Source organism: Leguminivora glycinivorella, chromosome 26 (genome assembly GCF_023078275.1).
Source record: "Leguminivora glycinivorella isolate SPB_JAAS2020 chromosome 26, LegGlyc_1.1, whole genome shotgun sequence".
NCBI lineage: Eukaryota > Metazoa > Arthropoda > Insecta > Lepidoptera > Tortricidae > Leguminivora > Leguminivora glycinivorella.
The window spans coordinates 10,392,978-10,419,970 of NC_062996.1; the positions used below are offsets into that span (position 1 = coordinate 10,392,978).

At 38.8% G+C, this 26,993-nt stretch overlaps 1 protein-coding gene across 11 annotated transcripts in view; it reads right to left on the minus strand.

Moving 5' to 3' along the window:
• Nucleotides 1-26,993, minus strand: part of LOC125239635 (gastrula zinc finger protein XlCGF26.1-like) — an 80,540-nt gene continuing 53,547 nt past the window's right edge. The window contains exon 5 of one of the 11 annotated variants that reach the window (XM_048147264.1): nucleotides 1-1,199. In XM_048147264.1, the coding sequence (XP_048003221.1) occupies nucleotides 79-1,199 (1,121 nt within the window). In that variant the 3' untranslated portion in view covers nucleotides 1-78. The other 10 variants (XM_048147269.1, XM_048147268.1, XM_048147263.1 and 7 more) reach the window with 10 other exon arrangements.

Sequence of the window (26,993 nt, forward strand, 5' to 3'; positions counted from 1 at the left end):
CAATTTTATTTACATATAATTTAGTACCTATATTTTATTTACAAATTAGAGAATTAAATTAAGAGATCGCCACCATCTTTATACGACTACTGCATTCCTAAGTGTTCCGCCCCTTACCGTCTCTCCATAGCTAGCATGCCACTGTTTCGAATGTTTAACATAATCATTCTTATTCTGGAAACCAGCACCACATTCCGAACACACTAACTTATATGCGGCGCTGTGACTACGCATATGCTTGCGAAGCGTCATCTTATGCATGTAAGCATTCTTGCATATCGGGCATATAAAGTTCCTCTCTCCAGTATGTCCGAGCATATGCTGCTTCAATTTAGACTCTATGCTGAAGCATTTCGAACAAACTTCGCATTTAAACTTCTCCGTGTGAAATCTTGTTGTATGTTGCGTTATTGCTCGACGAGTAGTGAAGGTAGCTTTGCAGAGATGGCAGGAGAATGTCTTAATGATACCGTGAACTTCTTTCAAATGTATCATCTTACTGTAATGCTCTTTGAAGGTTAAGTCACATTGAGGACATTTTTTCGGTGTTACCCTAGCTTTTCCCTTGTGTATAATTTCTGTATGGTATTTCAGCTGACTTTTCTTAGAGAAAACAGAGTCGCAGTGCTTACAATTGAACTTAATATTGAAGTGAGTTTCTTTATGCTTCATCAAGAAATGTTGGTTTAAAAATCCAGCACCACAGCTCTCGCAAACGACTTTCCCTACATGGCAATTCATGTGAGAATTTAAAAGTGGAAACGAATGGAATTCGCCATCGCAAATGTGGCAGATGAAGAAACCATTTTTCAACTCCATAAAGTATTCAGTCATGCCGTTCAACGCGGGGAAAAATTCCTTCTTATGTTCTGTCTCTAAATGTTCTCTTACGGCATTTAAATTGGTGTATCTTTGGTTGCACAGACGGCATCTTAAATCAGATATGTCGACTTGTAACGTCCTCTTTCCTTTATGGACATATTTCTCTAATATAACCTTGAAATTGTCTGTAATCTCATGTGCTGACGTGTGCTGCAGTAGAACTGGCAGTTCTGAGTGGTACTCCATGCAGTAGAAGCATTTGAAGCTAGATCCCATGAATATGAAAGGTCGGACGGTGGTGTACATTATGAAGGAGGCCGCGTTTTTGCGCTCCGGCACTGTCATTTGCCAGATACTCGTTTCTGATATTGACTCGCCTGTGGAAGAAAATATTCAGGTTTAATTGATAGCTGAACCAGCTCTTGAGTGATGGTTGACAACACTTTAAGATGTTCTTAAAGGCCAAAACATTGAATCACGACATGCAACTTATTATACTATCCTACACAGAAATTATAAAAAAAAGCAAAGCTGGAATATATATACCTTTTCATAGACGTTAAGAGAAGTCTTATCCTAATAACTATTCGTAATTAAAAATCTAAGGTATTGTTACATTTTTTATTGACTCCAACTCTACAAAGTTTCGCAATTATAACCGGTTGAGGGTTCTTGTCCTATTAAGTTCCAGACTAATTTTAGGAGCCTGCTTTCAAATGTGTTTTTGTAAGTCATCCATCAGTGCCATCTCATTTCCCATACCCAATTTCACCTGTAAAGGACTTCCTTCTGTGTTTGTATGTCAGGTTGTCATCATATGTTGCTGCTTCCGAATTCAAAGTATAGGTTTTGGTATCTCTTCTTTCTGGTTAAATAAGTGGTAGGTAATATTTTTCAGTCATTACATGTACTACACTACATCTGCCAATATTTTTCATCGAACTATAACATTGCTAGACGACGCATGCCACTGCTTCGTATGTTTGACAAAGTCATTCTTATTTTGAAAGCCTGCACCACATTCTGCACACACAAACTTATAAGCTGCATTATGACTACGCATATGTTTTCGCAACGTCATTTTATGCATATATGCGTTTTTGCATATCGGGCATATGAAGTTCCGTTCACCAGTATGTCCCCGCATATGCTGCTTTAACTTCGATTCTATGCTGAAGCATTTAGAGCAAATCTCGCATTTATATTTTTCCGTATGGTATCTAGTTGTATGCTGAGTGATCGCCCATCGCGATGTGAACTTAGCTTTGCAAATATGGCATTCATATGTCTGCGAAACTCCATGGACTTCTTTAAGATGGATCACTTTACTGTAATGTTCCTTAAATGTTTCATCGCACTGTGGACATTTTTTAGGTTTGACTCTCTCTTGACCTTTGTGAATGATTTTAGTGTGGTATTTCAGCTGACTCTTCTTGCCGAATACGGCCGTACATTCCTTACAATTAAATTTATTATCTAGGTGAGTTTCTTTGTGTTTTAAAAGGAAGTATTTGTTCAAGAAACCGGCTCCACATGTCTCGCAGACCACTTTGCCAACATGACAATTCATGTGAGAGTTAAGTAGAGAGAATGTGTGAAAATCGTTGTCACAGATGTGACATACGAAGGCACCGTTCTTTAATTCCATGTTGTACTCAGTCATGCCATTGCTGGCCGGATAGAAAGGCTTTTCGTGTTGATTTTGTAGATGCTCTTTAACCGTTTGAAGATCATGATATTTTAAACTACATAAACGGCAGTGTAGATCTGATATATCGACTTGTAAGACCCTCTTTTCTTTGTGAACGTATTTCTCTAAGAGTTCTGATTCTTCAGGGATTTCGTGGTTGCTGGTGTGGTCAAGTAAAGCAGGAAGTTTGGAGAAATATTCAGCGCAGTAGAAGCACTTGAAACAAGTTCCCATGAATATGAAGGGCCTGACTGTGGTGTATTGAATGAATGTAGCTGCGTTTTTCCTTTCTGGTAGCGTCATTTGCCACACGCTTGTTTTTATGCTTGGTCTATCGTCTGTGGAAGAAAGATATCACGTTTAATGATATTGACAAATTGAGTTAATCTTAGTTAAATTATTATAAATGTAATATTACCTGGATCTTGCTACTGCCAATGTTGGTTGGACTTTCATCTTATCTAATGGCGTAGGGTAACATAGAAGAAAAGAAACTCTGAAATTACTTAAAACTTAAATCTTTATTGCTAAGAGATCATAGGCATTATAGGCATGTCACCTTTTGAGATTGTGTGTAACGGTACAATTCATATTTCGTTGCAATATTTCGAGAGGTAGTTAACTGACTAGTTCTTTTACAAAAATACAATATGTTTCCCTCTATAACGGTTTAGTTCACGGTAAAATTAAAGAAACACCGCGGATGCCACTCCTTAACGTGCTTGTTAAAATCGTTTCGGTTCGGAAAACCAGCCCCACATTCTGCACACATGAATTTATTATAATCATCCCCTTGTAAATGCGTCCTCATATGTTGCTTCAAGCTTTTCTGATGTCTGTATGCTTTCTGACACAAGTTGCATACAAAATTTCTCTCCCCAGTGTGAGATACCATGTGTTTCTTCAACGTCGTGCGGCAGCTGAAACTCTTCTTGCATATTTCGCATTGAGTTTTTTGCGTATGAAACTTATTCGTGTGCATCGTTAAAGCTCGACGGCTTGGAAAGGTGGATTTACAAGTCTCACATTCAAAAGTGAAGGTTATTCCGTGGGCTTCTTTCAAATGCCGCAGTTTTCGGAAATGTTCGAAGAATCTTTCCGGGCAATGTGGGCATCGGAGCATTCTCATCCTAGTCGAACCTTCATGAGCTTTTTCTATATGATACTTTAAGTTGGAGCTAGTTGTGTATACCTTTTTGCACTTCTCACAAGGGTAGCCTCCTGGTAAATGTATCTCCTTATGCTGCATCAGCCGCTGATGTGTCATAAATCCGACTCCACATGTTTCACAGATCGCATTACTAAAGTGAACATTCATATGTCGGTTCAGAAGTATGAATGTCTGAAAAATTTTGCTGCATATGTGACAAGAAAACTGTCCGTTGGTTACAGTCAAGTTATAAGCAACTAATCCATTTCCAGACTTGGTAAACTCTTTATTGTGTTTATCTGTTAGATGTTCGCGAATTTTGTCTAAATCACTGAAGTTTTCATTACAAATTCTGCATTTCAGTGCTGATATATCCACTTTAACTGTTCGTTTCCCTTTCGGGAGTAGCTCCTTCAAAATGTTGTCTGTTTTAGGTATTTCGTGGGTGTCTGTGTGTTGTAGTAATGCGTTGATTTCGGAGTAGTGTTCGTGGCAGAAGAAGCACTTGAAAAAGTAGCGGCAGTAGACGAAGGGTCGGACGGTGGTGTGTTCTAGGAAGACGGCCGCGTTCTGTCGCTCGGACACCGTCATCTCCCAAATACTGGTGATGGCTCCTTGCCGAGGGTCCAGGCCTGAGGGAACAAAGGTCAGTTTGAATGTTTCCTCCAATCCTCTTAGTGCTCAAAATCACAACATGCAATGCACAAACCAAGTGTGGATACCTACTTTTGTTATGCAGGTTGCAGTTGAACCGTTTCCTTTCAACATTTAAGCTAATATTGTTAATCTGCAGATGAACAATGCCGATGACGATATAAATTAAGGCAATTAATTGTAGGTCATAAAATATCAACTTTATTTGCACTAAGTATGATTTGGTTATTGATAGTCTGTAAAAACTTACTACTTAGATCACTAAAATAATTATTAAAGCTTATACGTCACTTAGTCTTTAAATTATGCACGTTGCAATTGTGTCATTCAATCAATTTAAAAATAATTTAAAACTCGAATTTAAGTAGTGTACGTAATAAATTATCAGCGAATATTATGCCAATGATCGCAGTGATTTCTGTTTAAGCATTTAAAAACGGTTATTAATATGGCACTAAATATTAAAATATAATAGTAGGTAAAGTCTTTGTTTAGAAATATACTTCGTAATCTATCAGTTTGATCACAATTATAAGAGTGATTATTTTAAAGCATCTAATCAAATTTTTACTTCCTCTTTATTCCTTTCAGCTCATGAGTTCAGATCCAAAATTTTTGACAATAGTCTTAAACTGCCACTGAGGATGCCACTGCTTCATATGCTTGTTGTAATCGTTCCTATTATGGAAGCCGCTGCCGCATTCAGAGCACGAGAACTTCCACACAGGCCCGTGAACCCTCATGTGCTGTCTCAGCGTCCTCTCGTGCATGTAAGCCTTCTGACATATCGAGCAGAAGAAATTCCTCTCCCCCGTATGACCTCTCATATGCATCTTCAACAAGGATTTTGTCCCAAAGCATTTCCCGCAAATCTTGCACTGGATTTTTTGCGTGTGTAACTTAGTTGTATGTTCCGTCAAAGCTCTTCTTGTCGGAAAAACTGCTTTACACATCTGGCACTCGAAAGAAAAGGTGATTCCGTGCGCTTCTTTCAGATGTGTCATTTTACGATAATGCTCAGCGAACCTTTCCAAGCAATGAGGACATTTTAAAGGCTTTATCTTCTTTGCATTGGTGACTTCATGTTTTTTAAATAAGTGGTAACGTAGTTTTAACTTAGTGGTGAATACTTCTTGGCATTTGTCGCATTTGTGGACACCGTTTTGATGGACTATCCTATGGTTGATAAGGCGTTGGTGAGACATGAAGCCGAGGCCGCAAGTTTCGCAAACGACGCTGAAATGAACGTTCATATGCCTATTGAGAAGGAAGAAAGAGTTGAAGGTTTTAGAGCACTTGTGACAGGATAAGAGGCCGTTATTTGTACTTAGATCATACGCCATGAGACCGTTTCCTGCTGTGTTGAATTCCTTCTTATGCGCCGCTGTTAAATGTTTTCTTATATCGTCCAAGTCTGAATACTTTTGTTCGCAAAGCTTGCATTTTAGACCTGAAATATCAACTTTTATAACCCGTTTCCCTTTTCGTAAATACTGTTTGAGTAAGCAGCACCTTTCTGGTGTGACGTGGAACGCTGTGTGTTGTAACACAGAGTGGATCTCTGGGAAGACTTCGTTACAGTAGAAGCACTTGAAATTAGCCTGCTGGTAAAAGAAGGGCTTGATAGTAGTGAACTCTAGGAAAGTGGCGGCGTTCTGCCGTTCCGATATGGTCATTTGCCAGATACTCGTCCGTGGCCCGGATCGATGACTTGCCGGTAATCCTGGGGAAGAAAATTTGCCTATTAAACCGACAGGTCGGAAAGAAAAACTGATATTCACGTGCAAAATAAACTAACCTTTGTTCAGCATCTTTGGACAGGAGTGGTGAAAAAGGAACCCAATTTTTGTTTCATGAGTTTTACGAATAGGTACCTACTCTAAACTAAACCAATAATTAGGGAAAGTGCACTATATAGTTTGTTCGAATCATTATAACCACCGTGTTTTTACAAATATGAATGCAGAATAAGTTAGGCTAATTCCTTTTATCTTAGAATAAGACTTGTGTAAATATAAGCATGGTGTTTATTTTTTTCTACATTGTTTCTGTATGTTATGTTACACTGTGAAAACTGTTTATGTGGGCAACAAGCGCTTCACTATCACAGCAATTCATTCCACATACAGTACACGATACTCCAAGATCGTGAGACCTGGAGTGCTCTCTTAAATTCTTCATCCTCGCATAAGCTTTTCCGCAAATATTGCATTTGAAGCTCTTTTCTCCAGAATGTATCACCATGTGTCTAGAGAGACAGTATTTTGAGAAGAATCTAGCGTGGCACACGCTACATTCATGATTACGCTCTTGTAGGTGAACTGATCTTATATGGAGTAGCAGGTGATATTTCAAATCATATTCTCTTCCGCATGTCTCGCATCTAAATAAACCTGTGCTTTGGTTGTGCACGATTCGCAAATGTTTTGTTCTCTGATAGTCCGAGTTAAATCTCTCTGGACATATTGGGCATCTTCTTGGATGTTGCTTTTTATGTACACCTCGTACGTGTAACGTCCTTTTAGCGGCGTTACTGAATACTTTGTCGCATTTATTGCAAGGAAAGTTGCCTTGCTCGTGGATTTGTAAATGGCGTTTGAGAAGATTCATCGATATAAACACGGAACCGCAAATATCACAGCTGAAATTGTTGAAGTGCTTACTCATGTGAATTATAAGCAGCCTTAATTTGACGTAAGTTTCACCACATATTTGACAGTCAAAAGTTTTCCCCCCCAATTTGAATGGTATAATATTATCATTCATTTCAACGTCAACTTCTTTTCCGTGATGTTTTAAATGTACTTTCAAAGCTTGTAAGTCAGGTAGAATCTCTGGACACAATTTACATTCTAAGCAACTAACATCCACCTTGATGTTTTTCTCACGAACTCTGTTAATCATTTCTGTTTTCAGGTCTTCTGCAGAATGTTCGTCAATTGTGTGATGTTTAAGTAAGATTGCATCTAAAAATGTTCTAGAACAAATAAAACATTTGTACTTGTTACTTGCATGTATAAATGGGTACACGTATGAGTTTTCGAATATGGTTAAAGCATTTGTCTTCCAGCCTTCGCATTTTAAGGGTGCAGCGCGCTTTTTGAGCGGTGGCTTATAAAGGTAAGGACGTTGAAAAGTTTTTACGTTAAATGTGACCGTAGCTTCTTCGCCCTCTGTATGATCATTCCATTGTATATCGTCAAGACAAATTGGATCTTTTAATATTGTTAAGTTATTCTTATCGTCGTTGAATGATTTACTTATTTTAACATTATTTATAAACTTATTTTGTTTCTTTGGTTTAATTTTATTTTCGTCGTGTTCGTCTATGCATTCCAAATCATCAATATCGATTGGTGTCTTCAGAAGGGTAAGCTTTATGTCGTTGCCGTCGTCATCTTTTAGTACGATAGACGACTGGCTCTCTTGGATGATCCCTAGAAGAAAAACAAAACGTAATTGTGTATTAAACTATTTATTACAAAATAAAATTATACATTTGTGCGTGTGAATTCATTTTATACAAATAAATATAATACAGATCAGCGAATGTCAAAAATAAACAGATCTCTAGTCTTATTATAGTTTTACGCTTGAAGCACACTTTCATGTAATCTAAGATGGTCTTTCAAGTTCTTTCTTCTTAAAAACGCCATACCGCACACTTCACATTTATAGTTTTTCTCCCCCGTGTGAATGACCATGTGGCGTTTCAAAGTCTCCTTATTGCAGAACCTTTGATGGCAGATGTCACATTGCTGGTTCCTTTCCTGAAGGTGCACAGAGCGGGTGTGACATATTAAATGATATTTGAGATTGAAAGCTCGTCCGCAAGTCTCGCATTTATGGACGCGAGTCGACTGATTATGCACGTCTTGTAAATGGATAGTTCGTCTATAATTAGAATTGAATCTCTCTGGGCATATGGGACATCGTCTTGGATATTGTTTTAAATGCACACCTCGAATGTGAAGAGAGCGTTTATGAGGTGTAGTGAAGACTTTGCTACAGCGGTCGCAAGGAAAGCTACCGTTCTCGTGCACTTCAAGGTGCTTCTTTAATAAACGTAGTGTCATGAAGCCAGAGCCGCAAATTTCACAGCTATAGTTATTGAAGTGCACACTCATATGTATGACCAGTATTCGGACTTTAATGAATTCCTCCTCGCACATCACACATTTGTAGGAACCCTCTCGTCCGTCCAGTTTAAAAGGTATCATATTATCTTTCAATTCGGGGTCTATTGGTTTCTGATGTGCTTCCTTCAAGTGATGCTTTAGTTCCGCTAAAGATTTAGGCCGCAGGGAACAGATTTTGCACGCCATATCACTAACGTCTACTTTCAGTACATTCTCTCGTCGGTTGTTGACCAGTCTTTTCAACGCGCTAAATCCATGGCTCTCCTGCATGTGACTACTCAATTCAACAGTTTCTAGGAACGGTTGTGAACAAACGAAACATTTGAACTTGTTGTTTCCGTATATGAAGGGGTACACTGTCGAGTTTTCGAAGACTGTTAATGCATTTTGTCGAATATCGGGTCGCTTTTTGGTTTTTTGAGGGATGAGCACTTCAGCGGGCGGATCTAAGTTTCCTACAACCGCGTTTTGAGGAGGTGTGGTGTGTCCGCCATTCGATACAGGGGACGGACTACGGGATGGAGTGTAATCCCTCGAAGTCGTCGGAGGGTAATACTCTGCCTCTGCGGACTTGAGTTTTAGGACAAGTTTATCCAAGTCCGCTATCGTACCCAGCGGCCTACATAAGCTGCGGTCGTATGCCACTTGGAATAAGGGCACGATCCTTTTCTGCTTCTGTATTTCCGGTAATATTGGCGAGTCGGATCCTAGAAAACAGAAAATTCGCACTTGTATCACGACGTCAACACATTCATGCATATTAGCTATTACTTATTCTGTGATCAAATGTAAACGCAGGTGCAGTGTTAAAATATAACCAGTTCCCAGTTTAGCTTCTTATAGATAAACTTAAAGGACAGTGAAGACTTGAGACAAAATTAAACTGTATTGATATTATTTATTTCGTCAAAATAGTCATATTTCATATTATGTTCAGTAAAAAACTTAATAATGGAACAACCACTTATTATCCTAATATGGCAAGGTTATAAGCCTTTCTCATGACATGAATTCATATTTAACCGGATGGTGTACTTTCACGTGATGTTTCAAACTACAGTTTTGCACAAATGACTCCCCGCAAGTCGCACAAACGAATCTTCTGTCATCCTCGTGTATACGCATATGTTCCCGTAAAGTATATTTCCTAGCATAGGACTTTTTGCACACTGAGCACTGATGTTTCCTCTCTCCTCCGTGACGGATCATATGCTCCTTCAGCTCAGATTTGGAATAAAACTTCCATTCACACACCTCGCAGGCATGCCGTTTGAGCTTCAAATGCACCGTCCTGATGTGAACCCCTAGCTTCCCACTTAGTGTGAACACTTTAGGACACAAATTACACTTAAACTCTTTAAGTTTCAGACCGTGGATTGAAGAAACGTGTTTATTTCTTTGGAAGTAATTCCTAAAAGTCTCCGGGCAGTGAGGGCAACGGTGCCTTTTCACCCGCATGTGAACGAGTGCGTAATGTTCGTTCTTGGCATTTGTGGATCGAAAAACTTTTTCACAAGCGTCACAGGGGAAAGAGCCCGTCTCGTGAGAGAAAGAGTGCGTCCTCAAACGCTCTGGGGTAATGAAACCTGTTCCGCACTGCTCACATATAAAATTCTGAAAGTGTACGTTCATGTGCTGGTTTAAACTTTTAAATTCAGCGAACGTTTCGGAGCAAATTGCGCATTTGAACTCATCTTTCCTCACCTTAAATGGGAGAATACCATCATTCGATTTCGGGTCAATGCTTTTGTTATGTTTTTCTAGCAGGTGCTTTTTTAACTCATTCAAATCAGTTACAACATCGTCGCAAATAGCGCATCCGGTGTTAGTCACATCTGCTTTGGCAAGTTCATATTTCTTCAGTTTTGAGAGAGCACATCTAACTTGTGCAGCAGTTTTGTCGCAATGTTCATTTTCATTATGTGTCCGCAGCCATGTTGGATCGTTAAATTGGCTATCACAGTAAAAACACAAGTATAAATTCTTCATCCATCGGAACGGGCATATTTTTGTGAATTGTAGTAACATTGTGGCGTTCTTTTTCCTAGCTTTCAGGTCGTCGACATCGACATTCGATTTTTTAATTTTGTCTTCGTTTTCTTTAATTCCGCCGGTTTTCAAGCCAGCAATCTGTTTCTCACTGTCGGTGGGTGAGGTCTCATCACCTAGAAATGAGAAAAACGTCCATGACTTCCAGATAATCATTGATTGCATGCATTTTGAGCGCGATGACAATTTAGACATACCGGTTCAGAAGCACGATGCACTTAAACCTATATCATTTAACGTGCAGATTTGAGTTCATTAAGTTCAAGACGATCCACATGTTAAAAGAATCGACTTTGAATTTTATCTTTTATATAGAACATTGGGCACCTAGCGCAAAACACTTTGCATTTTGCAAGGAGCATCACTTTGATTGGTAATAAATATTTCAGGAGCTAAGTTTTATTTATTCATACCTAGTTGAAAAAAGTAATTATGAACAGAAAATTAACCAAACGCATTTATATCTGATTTAATAATATGTATTGAAATTATTTACTCATATAACAATGTAATTATACCTATTACGATTCGATTTCATCTTTCAGAAGCGTAGGATGATGAACTTTAATATGATGTTTCATGCTACACTTCTGCACAAAGGCCTGCCCACACGCGGAGCAAGTAAACCGCCTGTCGTTGTTGTGAATCCTCATATGTTCCCTCAACGTTTTCAAACGAGCGTACGCTTTACTGCACACTTCACACTGGAACTTCCTCTCACCGCCGTGTTTAACTGAATGAGCGTCCAGCCCTGTCTTACTAAAGAACTTCATGCCACAGACTTGACACTCGTGTCTTTTCATTTGCAAGTGCTGAGCCCTTATATGTTCAGATCTTTTGCTACTCAGATCGAACACCTTGTCACATGAAGGACAAGGATAATCGGCGGTTTTCTGATCGTGGACAGTGCGAAGGTGTTTCAATCTCTGTCCGTAAAACGCGAATTTCTCGTTGCAAATCGGGCATTTGTTCCGCTCTCTGGGTTTATGTTCTTTGGTAATGTGCGAAGCGAGATGAGAGCGGATTGTGAATGTCTGATCGCAATTCTTGCAAGGGAACAGGCCTTGTTCCTGAGTATCGTGGATGCTAGCGTGCCTGATCATTTGCCGGGAAGTGATAAACTTCTTCCCGCATTGATCGCATATGTAGCTATCATAATGTTCATTCATATGCCTGTGTAAGCCTACAAACGTTTCATACTTCTTTCCGCAAATTTGGCAGACATGCTCAGAAGAACTGTTTAAGTTGTAAGGGATAACGCTCTCGCCGTAAGTCATATCCAATTCCTTTCCATGTTCAGCCAGGTGGGCTTTCAATGTCTGATTATCAGGAACTTCTTTCAAGCAAATCTTGCACGACGCGTCAACAAAATCAGCTTTAGCGGGTTCGTAATATTTGGGTATTTTTTTAACTTCAGTGTGTTGTTCGCGATTGTGTTGTCGGAGTACCGCCGGTTCAGTGAAAGTTTCTTTGCAGTAGTAACAGAGATAAACTCCTTTGTCAAATCGGAATGGCTGGACTGTTGTCATCGTTATAATAATTGAAAGGTTATTTATTAGAGTAATGCGTCTTTGTTCACCGGCGGATCGGTCATCCGCATCGTCTGCCTCAACGGAATCCTTTTTATATGTACCGCACTCTTTCATTCGGAGATGATTGGCCAGCTGGACCGAAGTCCTAAATCTACTTCCGCATTTATCGCACACATGACGAGTGGAGTGTGAATGCATGTGATTAAGTAACCTCATTAATGATTCGCACGGTTTGCCGCACAGTTGGCAGACGTGGCTGTTTCTGAGCATTTTGAAAGGAAGCACCGTCTCGCCCTGCGCAGAGCTCGTGGTGACTAACTGTTTGCCGTGCTCTGCCAAGTGAGTTTTTAACATGGCATAGTCTGTAATTTGCGTTGAGCATAGTTTGCAGGAAGCATCCGCTATATCCACTTTTGTTGGATCATACGCTTTCAGTTTAGGCAGTTGTGTCTCGTCATAATGTTGATTTCGGTGGTGTTCGCGAAGCTTTTCAGCTTCTTGAAATGCATCTACACAAAAGAAACAAAGGTATCGTCCTTTTTTGTACTTGAACGGACACGCAGTAGTTGTAGATATAATAGAAGAAACGTTATCTCTTAAATTGGCGCGCCAGCGCTCTGCATCGCTCATTTTCTTAGCCTGTATGGGTTCTTCGCTTTCCCGTCCTAAAAACAGAAAAAACTTTCTAAACAATACGTTTAAAGTCAATAACTGCTTTTAATTTGTTTCTTCAGCTACGGCTGGTTAAGAAAGGTTGCATGGGTTTGATATTTACAAAAACTGCTGTATCGAGAGAACAATTTATTAGATCTAATACGTTAACAAAATTAGTTATAATTATAACTCTATCTAAACACTTAATAATCGTATAGGCATTGGTTTGAAGTAGAGGTAAGAAACTATGAAAATGAAATAGTTAACATCATGTGTCTGACTCAAATTCTTGTTTATACTCCGTAGGGTGATGCACCTTCATGTGGTGCTTCATACTACACTTCTGTATGAAGGTGAGTCCACACACGGCACACGCGAACCGCCGGTCGTCGTTATGAATGCGCATGTGTTCTCGCAGAGTCTTAAACCTGGCATACGCCTTCTTGCAAATATCACACTGGAACTTTCTTTCACCGCTATGTTTCACCAAATGATCCCGAAGCCCACCTTTGGTAGAAAACTTCATGTCACAGATGGTGCACGCGTGTGTTTTATCTTGTTTCATGTGTTTCGTTTTTATATGGTCGGTCAATTTGCTGCTTATATTATAGACCTTATCGCAGGAGGGGCAGGGGAACTCCGGCATTTTATGTCCATGGACTTGGGACAAGTGTATCAACTTTGCTCTGTAAGTAGGAAAATCCTTTTTACAAATTACGCATTTGTATACTGTGCGTGTCGTCTTTCGCCGGTGTACTTTAGCAGTGTGATAATGAAGACGCGAAAGGGCCGGGAACGTTTTATCGCATTCCTTGCAAGGGTATACGCCACTCTCATGAGTGAGGCGATGGGTATGAAGTAGAGTCTTATTTTTAAAACCTTTGCCACATTGGTCACAAATGCTACGTGCAAAATGTACACTCATGTGTCTGTGTAGGGCTACAAAAGATTGGTAACTTGTATTGCATATTGTACAAATGATCACATCTTTGTTCAATTTGTATGGAATCAGGCGATTGCTAAGCGAGATGTCTAAGATTTTGCCGTGTTCAGCCAAGTGGCTCTTTAATGTAGGGTAGTCCGGTATCCCAGCCAAACAAAGCTTACAAGAAGCCTCCGCAAAATCCATTTTTAAAAGCTGACTTTCTCTAAGATTTTTACACAATTTAATATCATTATGTTGAGCTCGGTTATGGCTTCGAATTTCGTCAGGGTCAAGAGACTTAATGTCACAGTAGTTACATTGAAACAAACCCCTTGTATACCTAAAAGGGTAGACTGTAGTCGTGGTTATTATCATAGAAACGCTATTTCTCAATTTAGCATATTTTGTGTTTCTGCCGGCGTGCTTAACAAGATCTGGTGATTTCATACCTGTATCTTCTAATGCACTTTTGATATCAAGCGACTTATTTGCATGCTTGCTACGAATATGAGTTACAAGCTCAGCGTAAGAGGTAAATGATTGGATACATTTTTTGCATCTGTGATAAACTGAGTGCTCTAACATATGTCTTAGTAAACTCGGAAATTTATTAAATTTTTTCTCGCATATCTGGCAAGTGTGTGGTTCTGAGCCCAGACAATATGGCGAGATACTTTCCCCACGCTCGGTATCTATGGCTCTACCGTGTTCTGCCAAGTGGCTTTTTAGAATAGAGTAGTTTGGAATATCAGCAGCGCACACCTTACACGATGCAGCTGCGAAGTCCATCTTAATGGGTTGATAATGCCTTGGTTTTGGAATTTTTTTTACTTGGAAATGACGGTCACGATTGTGGTTCCTCAATTCTGCCGGATCGGAGAACGCATCAGGGCAATAATAACATTGAAATTTCGTTCCGTTTAGGATGGGCCTGTACTTAAATGGGTAAGCCGTGGTTGTGGAGACGATAGCATTAGCGTTACTCAGGAGGTACTCGCGCCATGCCAGGTTTTCCTCCTCAGTATTTTCAGCTGCAGTCGTATCCTTGTTAGCCTGATTGGCTTCTTCGTTCTGTCCTAAAAATAGAAAGAACTCTACTTAGCTTACTTGTTTATTTCTTTTCTTCGTCATCGTCACTTTAATATTAACATGGTGTTTTAGAAGCGTTATCAGGAAAACATTTAAAATGCCTAACTGGCGATGGAATGTGGACTTAAAAGAACGATATATTTCAAATCAGAATATTTCAACATTTTATTTACATGAAAAAATACAATCAGAATTATTGAAGTAATCATTGTCATCAATTAAGCAACTACCATCTAGTAAACTTTAGTACAGAACTTAAAGTAAAGAGCAATATTACAGACTTAAAATAAGAGAGGAAGAAGTGTACATTTTAATAAGAAATTGCTATTTATTATTTCGTAGTCTGAGCCGAAATAAATCTTAATTATGCGACATAGAAGAAAGAGAAGGTATTATGTGAACGAGTGTGGTTGCAAAGCCACGAACTTTTTCACGAATTGATCACAAATACTTTGTTCGTTGTGGTCGTTGATGGGCATTTTCAGAATCTGGGTCCCCCCAATTAGCGCAAGTCGTTAACAAAAATTAATTCGCTGTCAGTTTTGTGACGACAATTAAGCATAAAATGTCTAAAATTTTAGTTTTTTTTTACATTCTGAATGTAGAATATTGCTTAAAGTTTATGCAACTAACACGAAAACCATATTTTTATTGAACTTTTATGGTTAATTTTACTGTCGTCACATAACTGACAGTGAGTAAATTTTTGATAACAACTTACGGTCCCAAATTTTCAAAATGCTCTGATATATGTATTATGTAAGTAATCTCAGAAACATCTCATAACTTCTTCCACACTCTTTGATTTTAAAGACTATTGGCTCTCTCTTTACAGTGTTCGATCAGATATAAACAATAATTGATATCAATTTTATTATCAGATGTCAATTACGTTGATAAAATTAATTTTTGAACTCTGTCTAAAAACTTAATCATTTCTATATTGTGTAGACATTGGTTCATAGTAGCATTAAAGAGATTAGGAAGACTATCTAAATCATAATTAAAATTTCAACAGGTAGATGATGAGCATGGCTCAAATTCTTGTTTAAACTCCGTGGGGTGATGCACCTTCATGTGGTGCTTCATACTACACTTCTGTATGAAGGTCAGTCCACACACGGCACACGCGAACCGCCGGTCGTCGTTATGAATGCGCATGTGTTCCCGCAGAGTCTTAAACCTGGCATACGCCTTCTTACAAATATCACACTGAAACTTTTTTTCGCCGTTATGTTTCACCAAATGATCCCGAAGATGGGCTTTGACAGAAAACTTCATGTCACACAAGGTGCACGCGTGTATTTTATCTCGTTTCAAGTGACTCATTTTTATATGGTTGGTCAAATTGCTGCGTACATTAAAGACCTTATCGCAGGAGGGGCAGGGGAACTCCGGCATTTTATTTCCATGCACTAGGGACAAGTGTATCAACTTTGTTCTGTAAGTAAGAAAATCCTTTTTACAAATTACGCATTTGTATACTGTGCGTGTCGTCTTTCGCCGGTGTACTTTAACAGTGTGATAATGAAGACGTGAAAGGATCGGGAACGTTTTATCGCACTCCTTGCAAGTGAACACGCCACTTTCATGAGTGAGGCGATGGGCGTCAAGTGACATCTTACTTTTAAAACCTTTGCCACATTGGTCACAAATGCTACGTGCAAAATGTACACTCATGTGTCTGTGTAGAGCTACAAACGATTGGTAGGTTTTATTGCATATTGCACAAACGATAGCATCTTTGATCAATTTGTATGGAATCAGGCTCTTGCTAAGGGAGATGTCTAAGATTTTGCCGTGTTCGGCTAAGTGGCTCTTTAACGTAGGATAGTCCGGAACCTCAGCCAAACAAAGCTTGCAAGAAGCGTCCTCAAAGTCCATTTTTAAATGCTTATCGTCAGATGATATTTGAAGATTGGTGCTTATTGGCCACGATTTAAATTCATTATGTTGAGTTCGGTTGTGGCTTCGAATCTCGTCAGGGTCTAGAGACGTAGTGTCGCAGTAGTAACATTGAAACGCGCCCCTTGTATACTTAAAAGGGTAGACTGTGGTCGTGCTTATTATCATAGAAACGCTATTTCTTAATTTAGCATATTTGTCCTTTCTGTTGGCGTCTCCACCGAAATCTGCAATTTTCTTACTTGTATCTTTTAATGCACTTTTGATATCAAGAGATTTCTTTGCGTACTCGACACATTTATTTCCTCGTACATGAGTTTCAAGTTGTGCGTGAGAGTCAAATGATTGACAACAATTTTTGCATCTGAGATAATCGGAGTGCTCGAACATATGTCTAATTAATGACACAAATTTATTAAACTGTTTGTCGCAAATCTGGCAAGTGAGTGGTTCTGAGCCCAGACAATATGGCGAGATGCTTTCTCCATGCTCGGTATCTATGGCTCTACCGTGTTCTGTCAAATGGCTTTTTAGAATAGAGTAGTTTGGAATATCAGCAGCACACACCTTACACGATGCAGCTGTGAAGTCTATCTTAATGGGTTTATATTTTCTTGGTTTTGGAATTTTTTCTTGGAAATGACGGTCACGATTGTGGTTCCTCAATTCTGCCGGATCGGAGAACGCATCAGGGCAATAATAACATTGAAATTTCGTTCCGTTTAGGATGGGCCTGTACTTAAATGGGTAAGCCGTGGTTGTGGAGACGATAGTATTAACGTTACTCAGGAGGTACTCGCGCCATGCCAGGTTTTCCTCCTCAGTATTTTTAGCTGCAGTCGTATCCTTGTTAGCCTGATTGGCTTCTTCGTTCTGTCCTAAAAATAGAAAGAACTCTACTTAGCTTACTTGTTTATTTGTTCTGTGTCTTCGTCATCGTCACTTTAATATAACATGGTGTTTTAGAAGCGTTATCAGGAAAACATTTAAAATGCTTAACTGGCGATGGAATGTGGACTTAAAAGAACGATATATTTCAAATCAGAATATTTCGACATTTTATTACATGAAAAAATTACAATCAGAATTATTGAAGAAATCATTGTCATCAACTAGCAACAACCATAATATATCTAGTAAACTTTAGTACAGAATTTAAAGTAGGGAGCAATATTACAGACTTAAAATAAGATAGGAAGAAGTGTACATTTTAATAAGAAATTGCTATTTATTATTTCGTAGTCTGAACCGAAATAAATCTTAATTATGCGACATAGGAGAAGGAGAAGGTATTATGTGAACGAGTGTGGTTGCAAAGCCACGAACTTTTCCCGAATTGATCACAAATACTTTGTTCGTTGTGGTCGTTGATGGGCATTTTCAGAATCTGGGTCCCCCCAATTAGCGCAAGTCGTTAACACAAATTAACTCGTTGTCAGTTTTGTGACGACAATTAAGCATAAAATGTCTAAACTTTTACTTTTTACACATTCTGAATGTAAATAATCGCTTAAAGTTTATGTAACTAACACGAAAACAATATTTTTATTTAAATTTTATGCTTAATTATCACCACAAAACTGACAGTGAGTAAATTTTTGTTGACAACTTACGCTAATTTTGAAAATTCTCTGATATATTCATGTTAAGTCAGAAACATATCATAACTTCTTCCACACACTTGATTTAAAGACTATTGGCTCTGGCTTCCCACAGACAGTCTTAAAAATTCATAATCTTAAAAAAAAATTGTATGCAAATTGACACTGACAGATCTGTCAGTGTCTTGTCAGTGTCAGTTTGAACTGTCAGATTGCATACAATTTTTTTTTAAGATTATGAATTTTTAAGACTGTCTGTGGGAAGCCTCTCTCTTTACAGTGTTCGATCCACAGATGTCATATATACCATAGATCAAGCAACCGTATCTACTTAGCGTGTCAAATGAACTCAGTGAAATCCACTGAGTTGTCCGTCTTTAATCGCAGCTTGCAGCTTTCGGGCGTCAATTTTTGTAAGTTGAAGTCAATCAAAACATAAAAAATGCCTCGTTACGTGATATTCAATTGCAACAACACAAAAATTATGAACAATCAAGAGCCTGAGACATATTTAAAATTACAGGCAAGAAACAACTTCAGTACAAAATTTGACACGCTCGGCCCCTATACAAATATATGAACTTGTTTCTTCTATCTAAATAAAGTTCTGTGGTTCGATCGGATATTAAGAGCGCTATGACAAAAAAAGGCGATATATTGTAAAATGCACAATATTTATCGACAAAATTGTACACTTTACTCATACTAAAAGACAGTGAAAGTACTTGTTTCAGTTAGAACATCTTATTAACTGTCGGTTAAATAAAAAACATATGAAAAAAAAAGCTTTTTCAATTAGTAATGATTGTTTTTCTGATGCTCGTTTAGGAAAAACCGCGTGAAGCACAGAATTCGGAGCTCTTATTATGTACAATTTGATAAGATCACTCTCATAAATGAGGTAAATTTAAGTTCCAAATATCTTGTACTTAAGGCCCATTAAACAATATTTATCATTTAATCCTTTGAAATTGAGAAATTGAAAGTAAAACGAACTCAATTTTGTCTTGAAAATACATCGAAACAAGTGATCATTTCTCCGAAAATCTACATGTTATCGAAGTTATTTTAGTATATAAATAATCTGCACAATGTGCTTAAACTGCTGTTATCCATTTGTCGTTATAATATTTTATCATGATTTTTTGCCAATTTTTTGAAAACTAGCCTTCCTGTCGCTATTTTACCGGCGACGGACGCCTGCGATTTCAGTGCCGCGCCGGAGCTCGAGGAGGTAAGACGTATGTCGCTTTGGTCTCCGAGTTTTCATCGCAAACGTCGAGAATATTTATTGTTGTGTGGGTCGGACGCCTTGTTTCTACACGGGCTATCCTCGCATTGTGTGTGTGTAAACAGCGACCAACGAATTTGATCCTAGATCCGTAAATATTTGCTTTTGTAATACTTTGTTATGTTTAAATGTTAAGGTATTACAACGTTGTGATGATAAAAATGTGAAAATTACAATACGGTCAAGATGATAAGACACATCAAGATGGTACTCGGGATCTGATGATGGAGTCAGAAGGTGGTCACCAGTACCAGTGAACCATGTAAGTAAACGACTTCGTGTTTAGGCTCGTTGGGTTCGTCTCAACAAGACCTTTGACAAGAGGTGGTACTCAGGGTCTGATGATGGAGCCAGATGGTGGTCACCAGTACCAACCAACCAATCGTAATCGATTCCGGATTACACGATTACTTGATTTTACTTTGTAATCTGACACTACTGGGTGTCAGATTACTTGTAATGTAATCAAGTGAAACGGTAAATTACCATTACATGTAAAGGAATCACTAATCATCTATACAATCATTACTATTACCAATAATTCGGAATCATAGTCGATTCAAAATAACTGAAATTATTGACTTGATTACTTTCAGATTACGAATATGTAGTACCTCAGATTGCTGACTGTCACTTTGACACAAAAGTCGTCATGGGTGTCGTAAAATAGGTTTTAGGAGGTGCTGATTCCAAAATTAATGACTAATGTTCAATCTGACATTGCTGACTGTCACTCTGACACAAAAGTCGTCATGGGTGTCGTAAAATAGGTTTTAGGGGTGCTGATTCCAAAATGAATGACCAATTTGGAATCTGACATTGCTGACTGTCACTTTGACACAAAAGTCGTCATGGGTGTCGTAAAATAGGTTTTAGGGGGTGCTGATTCCAAAATTAATGACCAATGTGGAATCTGACATTGCTGACTGTCACTCTGACACAAAAGTCGTCATGGGTGTCGTAAAATAGGTTTTAGGGGGTGCTGATTCCAAAATTAATGACCAATTTGGAATCTGACATTGCTGACTGTCACTTTGACACAAAAGTCGTCATGGGTGTCGTAAAATAGGTTTTAGGGGGTGCTGATTCCAAAATTAATGACCAATGTGGAATCTGACATTGCTGACTGTCACTCTGACACAAAAGTCGTCATGGGTGTCGTAAAATAGGTTTTAGGGGGTGCTGATTCCAAAATTAATGACCAATTTGGAATCTGACATTGCTGACTGTCACTTTGACACAAAAGTCGTCATGGGTGTCGTAAAATAGGTTTTAGGGGTGCTGATTCCAAAATTAATGACCAATGTGGAATCTGACATTGCTAACTGTCACTTTGACACAAAAGTCGTCATGGGTGTCGTAAAATAGGTTTTAGGGGTGCTGATTCCAAAATTAATGACCAATGTTCAATCTGACATTGCTGACTGTCACTCTGACACAAAAGTCGTCATGGGTGTCGTAAAATAGGTTTTAGGGGGTGCTGATTCCAAAATTAATGACTAATGTTCAATCTGACATTGCTGACTGTCACTCTGACACAAAAGTCGTCATGGGTGTCGTAAAATAGGTTTTAGGGGTGCTGATTCCAAAATTAGTGACCAATTTGGAATCTGACATTGCTGACTGTCACTTTGACACAAAAGTCGTCATGGGTGTCGTCAAATAGGTATCCGGAGGTGTTTGAAAACTAATGACCAATTTGGAATCTGACACTGTTGACTGTCACTTTGACACAAAAGCGATCATGGGTGTCTTCAAATAGGTTTTCATGGGTACTGATCTCAATATTAATGATCAATTTGGAATCTGACATTGCTGACTGTCACTTTGACATAAAAGTCGTTATGGGTGTCGTCAAATAGGTTTCCTTTCCAGGGGTACTGTGCAATGTCAGGTTCCAAATCGGTCATTACTTTTTAAATCATTTCATTAATTTTGGAATCAGTGCACCCTAAAAACTATTTGACTACACCCATGATTCCTTTTGTGTCAAAATTACAATTAGCACTGTGAGATTCCAAAATAGTCGTTAATTTTGGAATCAGCACCCCCGGAAACCTTTTTGAAGACACCCATGACGACTTTTGTGTCAAAGTGACAGTCAGCAATGTCAAGATTCCAAATCGGTCATTAATTTTCAAATCAGCACCTCCGGAAACCTATTTGACGACACCCATGACGACTTTTGTGTCAAAGTGACAGTCAGCAATGTTAGATTCCACATTAGTCATTATTTTTGGAATCAGCACCCCTAAAACCTATTTTACGACACCCATGATGACTTTTGTGTCAAAGTGGCAGTCAGCAATGTTAGATTCCACATTGGTCATTAATTTTGGAATCAGCACCCCTAAAACCAATTTTACGACACCCATGACGACTTTTGTGTCAAAGTGACAGTCAGCAATGTCAGATTCCACATTGTTCATTAATTTTGGAATCAGCACCCCCGCAAACCTATTTGACGACACCCATGACGACTTTTGTGTCAAAGTGACAGTCAGCAATGTCAGATTCCACATTGGTCATTAATTTTGGAATCAGCACCCCCTAAAACCTATTTTACGACACCCATGACGAATTTGTGTCAAAGTGACAGTCAGCAATGTCAGATTCCACATTGTTCATTAATTTTGGAATCAGCACCCCCGCAAACCTATTTGACGACACCCATGACGACTTTTGTGTCAAAGTGACAGTCAGCAATGTCAGATTCCACATTGGCCATTAATTTTGGAATCAGCACCTCCTAAAACCTATTTTACGACACCCATGACGACTTTTGTGTCAAAGTGACAGTCAGCAATGTCAGATTCCAAATCGGTCATTTATTTTTAAATCAGCACACCCGAAAACCTATACTCGTGGTATATGCACTTGAAATGTGAAAGTGAAAATGCTAGAATGACATGTAAACCACGAAGTTGTATACTCATACTCGTATTGTTCATTGGTATTGGTGACCACCATCTGGCTCCATCATCAGACCCTGAGCACCACCTTGAAGTAATTAGAATTGTATTTGTCTTATTTTATCATCATATTAATATAATTATACTTTACTCTAATACTTATCATATAACAAAAGCAAATATTTGGGATGGGATCTACTTTTATAATTATTACTTTAATTTTTTAAATAAATTTTAACATAATTGATATTATTTCGCGCTATATTCTCGTATTTTCGTACAAAATAATGTTTATTAGAAACCAAAAGTTTATATCGAGATAGTAGATTGTGGTTGTTATCAAAATTCCATAGAAAGGATCAAGATTGTTTTGTCCATTATTGTAGTGCGAGCGAGTGATAAGACGTGCTAGAAAGGGTCGGCATATTGGGCTCGCGCGGCGGGTAAAATACCTAATTTCGCCCGACGCCGAAATGTTATAACGCTCTTAACAATAATTGAAATCAAATATCAGATGGCTGTCACGTTGACAAAATTATTTTTTGTTATAACTCTGTCTAAAAACTTAATCATTTCTATATTGTGTAGATATTGGTTCATAGTAGCATTAAAGAGATTAATAAGACCATCTAAATCATAATTAACATTTCAACAGGTAGATGATGTGCATGACTCAAATTCTTGTTTAAACTCCGTGGGGTGATGCGCCTTCATGTGGTGCTTCATACTACACTTCTGTATGAAGGTGAGTCCACACACGGCACACGCGAACCGCCGGTCGTCGTTATGAATGCGCAAGTGTTCCCGCAGAGTCTTCATCCTGGCATACGCCTTCTTGCAAATATCACACTGAAACTTTTTTTCGCCGTTATGTTTCACTAAATGATTTCGAAGATAGGCTTTGGTAGAAAACTTCATGTCACACAAGGTGCACGCGTGTATTTTATCTCGTTTCAAGTGACTCATTTTTTGCAAGTGGCTCCTTTTTATATGCTTGGTCAAAAAGGTGCGTATATTGAAGACCTTATTGCAGGAGGGGCAGGGGAACTCCGGCATTTTATGTCCATGGACTTGGGACAAGTGTATCAACCTTACTCTGTAATTAGGAAAATTCTCATTACAAATTCTGCATCTGTATATCCTCTTTAGCTTGTGCATTGTAGCGGTGTGAGAACGAAGACGTGAAAGGAACGGGTACGTTTTATCGCACTCCTTGCAAGTGAACACGCCACTTTCATGAGTGAGGCGATGGGCGTTAAGTGCCGTCTTACTTTTAAAACCTTTGCCACATTGGTCACAAACGCTACGTGCAAAATGTACACTCATGTGTCTGTGTAGAGCTACAAACGATTGGTAGCTTGTATTGCATATTGCACAAACGATAGCATCTTTGTTCAATTTGTATGGAATCAGGGTCTTGCTAAGAGAGATGTCTAGGATTTGGCCGTGTTCGGCTAAGTGGCTCTTTAACGTAGGATAGTCCGGAACCTCAGCCAAACAAAGCTTGCAGAAAGCATCCGCAAAGTCCATTTTTAAATGCTTATCGTCAGATGGTATTTGGCGATTGGTCCGTATTGGCCATGATTTAAATTCAGTATGTTGAGTTCGGTTGTGGCTTCGAATCTCGTCAGGGTCTAGAGACGTAGTTTTACAGTAGTAACATTGAAACAAGCCCTTTGTATTCTTAAAAGGGTAGACTGTAGTCGTGGTTATTATCATAGAAACGCTATTTCTTAACTGAGCAAACTTGTCCTTTGTGTTGGCGTCTTTAGCGGAATCTCCAATTTTCTTACTTGTATCTTTTAATGCACTTTTGATATCAAGAGATTTCTTTGTGTACTCGACACATTTATTTCCTCGTACATGAGTTACAAGTTGTGCGTGAGAGTTAAATGATTGACAACATTTTTTGCATCTGAGATAATCGGAGTGCTCGAACATATGTCTAATTAAAGACATAAATTTATCAAACTGTTTCTCGCATAGCTGGCAAGTGAGTGGTTCTGAGCCCAGACAATATGGCGAGATACTTTCTCCAAGCTCGGTATCTATGACTTTACCGTGTTCTGCCAAGTGGCTTTTTAGAATAGAGTAGTTTGGAATATCAGCAGCGCACACCTTACACGATGCAGCTGTGAAGTCCATCTTAATGGGTTTATATTTTCCTGGTTTTGGAATATTTTCTACTTGGAAATGACGGTCACGATTGTGGTTCCTCAATTCTGCCGGGTCGGAGAACGCAGCAGGGCAATAATAACATTCAAATATCGTTCCGTCTAGGTTGGGCTTGTACTTGAATGGGTAAGCCGTGGTCGTGGCGAGGACAGTATTAAAGTTACGCAGGAAGTAGTCGCGCCATACGAGAGCCTCAGTATTTTCAGCTGCAGTCATATCCTCGTTATTTTCAGCTGCAGCCGTAGTCTGATTGGCTTCTTCGTTCTGTCCTAAAAATAGAAAGAACTCTACTTAGCTTAATTGTTTATTTATTTATTCAATGGCTTCGTCACTTTTAAATAATACACATAACATGGTGTGTTAGAAGCGTTATCAGGAAAAACATTTAAAATGCTTAACTGGCGATGTAATGTGGCCTTAAAAAAACGATATATTTCAAATCAGAATATTCTGACACTTTATTATATAAAAAAAAAACAATCAGAATGAAGTCATTAATTCATCATTGTCATCAACTAAGTCCATATCTAATGTAACATTTCAACAGGTAGATGATGAGCATGACTCAAATTCTTGTTTATACTCCGTTGGGTGATGAACTCTCATATGCTGCTTCATACTGATCTTCTGTACAAAAGTCAGTCCACACACAGCACAGGCGAAGCGCCGGTCGTTATTATGAATCCGCATATGTTCCCTCAGGGTCTTAAGCCTGCCATACGCCTTCTTGCAAATGTCACACTGAAATTTCTTTTCGCCGGTATGTGTAACTAAATGAGTTTGAAGCGCACCATTGGTAAAGAACTTCATGTCACACAAGGTGCATGCGAATCTATTATCTTTTAAGTGTTTCCTTTTTATATGTCTGTTCCTAGTGTTGAACATGTCGTAGACTTTATCACAGTGCGGACAGGGATACTCCGGCATTTTGTGGCCATGGACTTGGGACATGTGTAGCAACCTATGTCTGAGATTAGAGAATCCCTCTTTACAAATTTTGCATCTGTACACAGCTACCTTGCGCAGGTGTACTTTGCGCGTGTGGTAATTTAGACTCGTAGGTAATGGGAATGTTTTGTCGCATTCCTTGCAAGAATACACACCGCTCTCATGAGTGAGGCGATGGATGTTAATTAGATTCTTAGTTTTAAAAGCTTTGCCACATTGATCACAAATGAAATTTTCAAAATGTACGTTCATGTGCCTTCGGAGAACGAAAATCGATTGGTAGGTTTTATTGCATACTTGACACACGATCTCGTCTTTGTTCAATTTGTATGGAATCAGGCTCTTGCTAAGCGAGATGTCTAAGATTTTGCCGTGTTCGGCTAAGTGGCTCTTTAACGTAGGGTAGTCCGGAATCTCAGCCAAACAAAGCTTGCAAGAAGCGTCCTCAAAGTCCATACTTAAACGCTGATCTTCTCTAAGATCAGATGGTATTGGACATGATTTAATATCATTATGTTGAGCTCGGTTGTGGCTTCGAAAATCGTCTGGGTCTAGAGACGTAGTGTCACAGTAGAAACATTGAAAAACTCCCCTTCTCTGCTTAAACGGGTAGACTGTAGTCGTAGTTATTATTATAGAAACGTTTTTTCTGAATTTAGAATTCTGAGTTATTTTGGATTGTGTTCTAGGAATATCTTCAAATTCCTCATTTGTATCCAATGAACTATGGATATCAACTGGCTTATTATTTCGCGCTTTAGACGAGTTTTGTCGGATAGAAGTTACAGGCTGAGGCTTCTTACGCGTGCTACATTCATAATCTGTGATATGAGTTACATGTTGAGCGTGAGTGTAGAATCCTTGGTCGCATTTTTGACATTTAAAACGAGCGGTGTGCTCTACCATGTGTATAAGTAAGCGCGTGAATGTTTGAAACTGTTTCTCACATATCTGGCAGGCGTGAGACTCGGAACCTAGGCAATACGGCGAGATAGTATCTCCATATTTTGTGTCGATGATTTTCCCGTGTTCTGCCAAGTGGCTTTTTAGCGTATCGTAGTTCGGAATGTCAGCTGCACACACTTTACACGATGCAGCTGTGAAGTCCATTTTAACGGGTAGACAGTAATGCTTGGGATATTTGTTTAGGTTAGCATGGCGATCACGATTATGCTTCCTCAATTCTGCAGAATCGGAGAATGTATCTTTGCAAAAAATGCATAGAAACTCGTTGGCTTTGTACGCGAAAGGGCAAATTGTGGTCATAGCGGTGACAATATTAAAGTTCTTCCGCAGGTTGGCGCGCCATAGCAAATCATCACGGCTTTTCAGGGAATCATAAATGTTTTCCACTGCGGTAATATCTTCGTTAGCCTGATTTGATTCTTCGTTTTGTTGTCCTAAAAATAGAAAGAACTCTACTTAGCTTAATCATTTATATATTGTATGGCTCAACT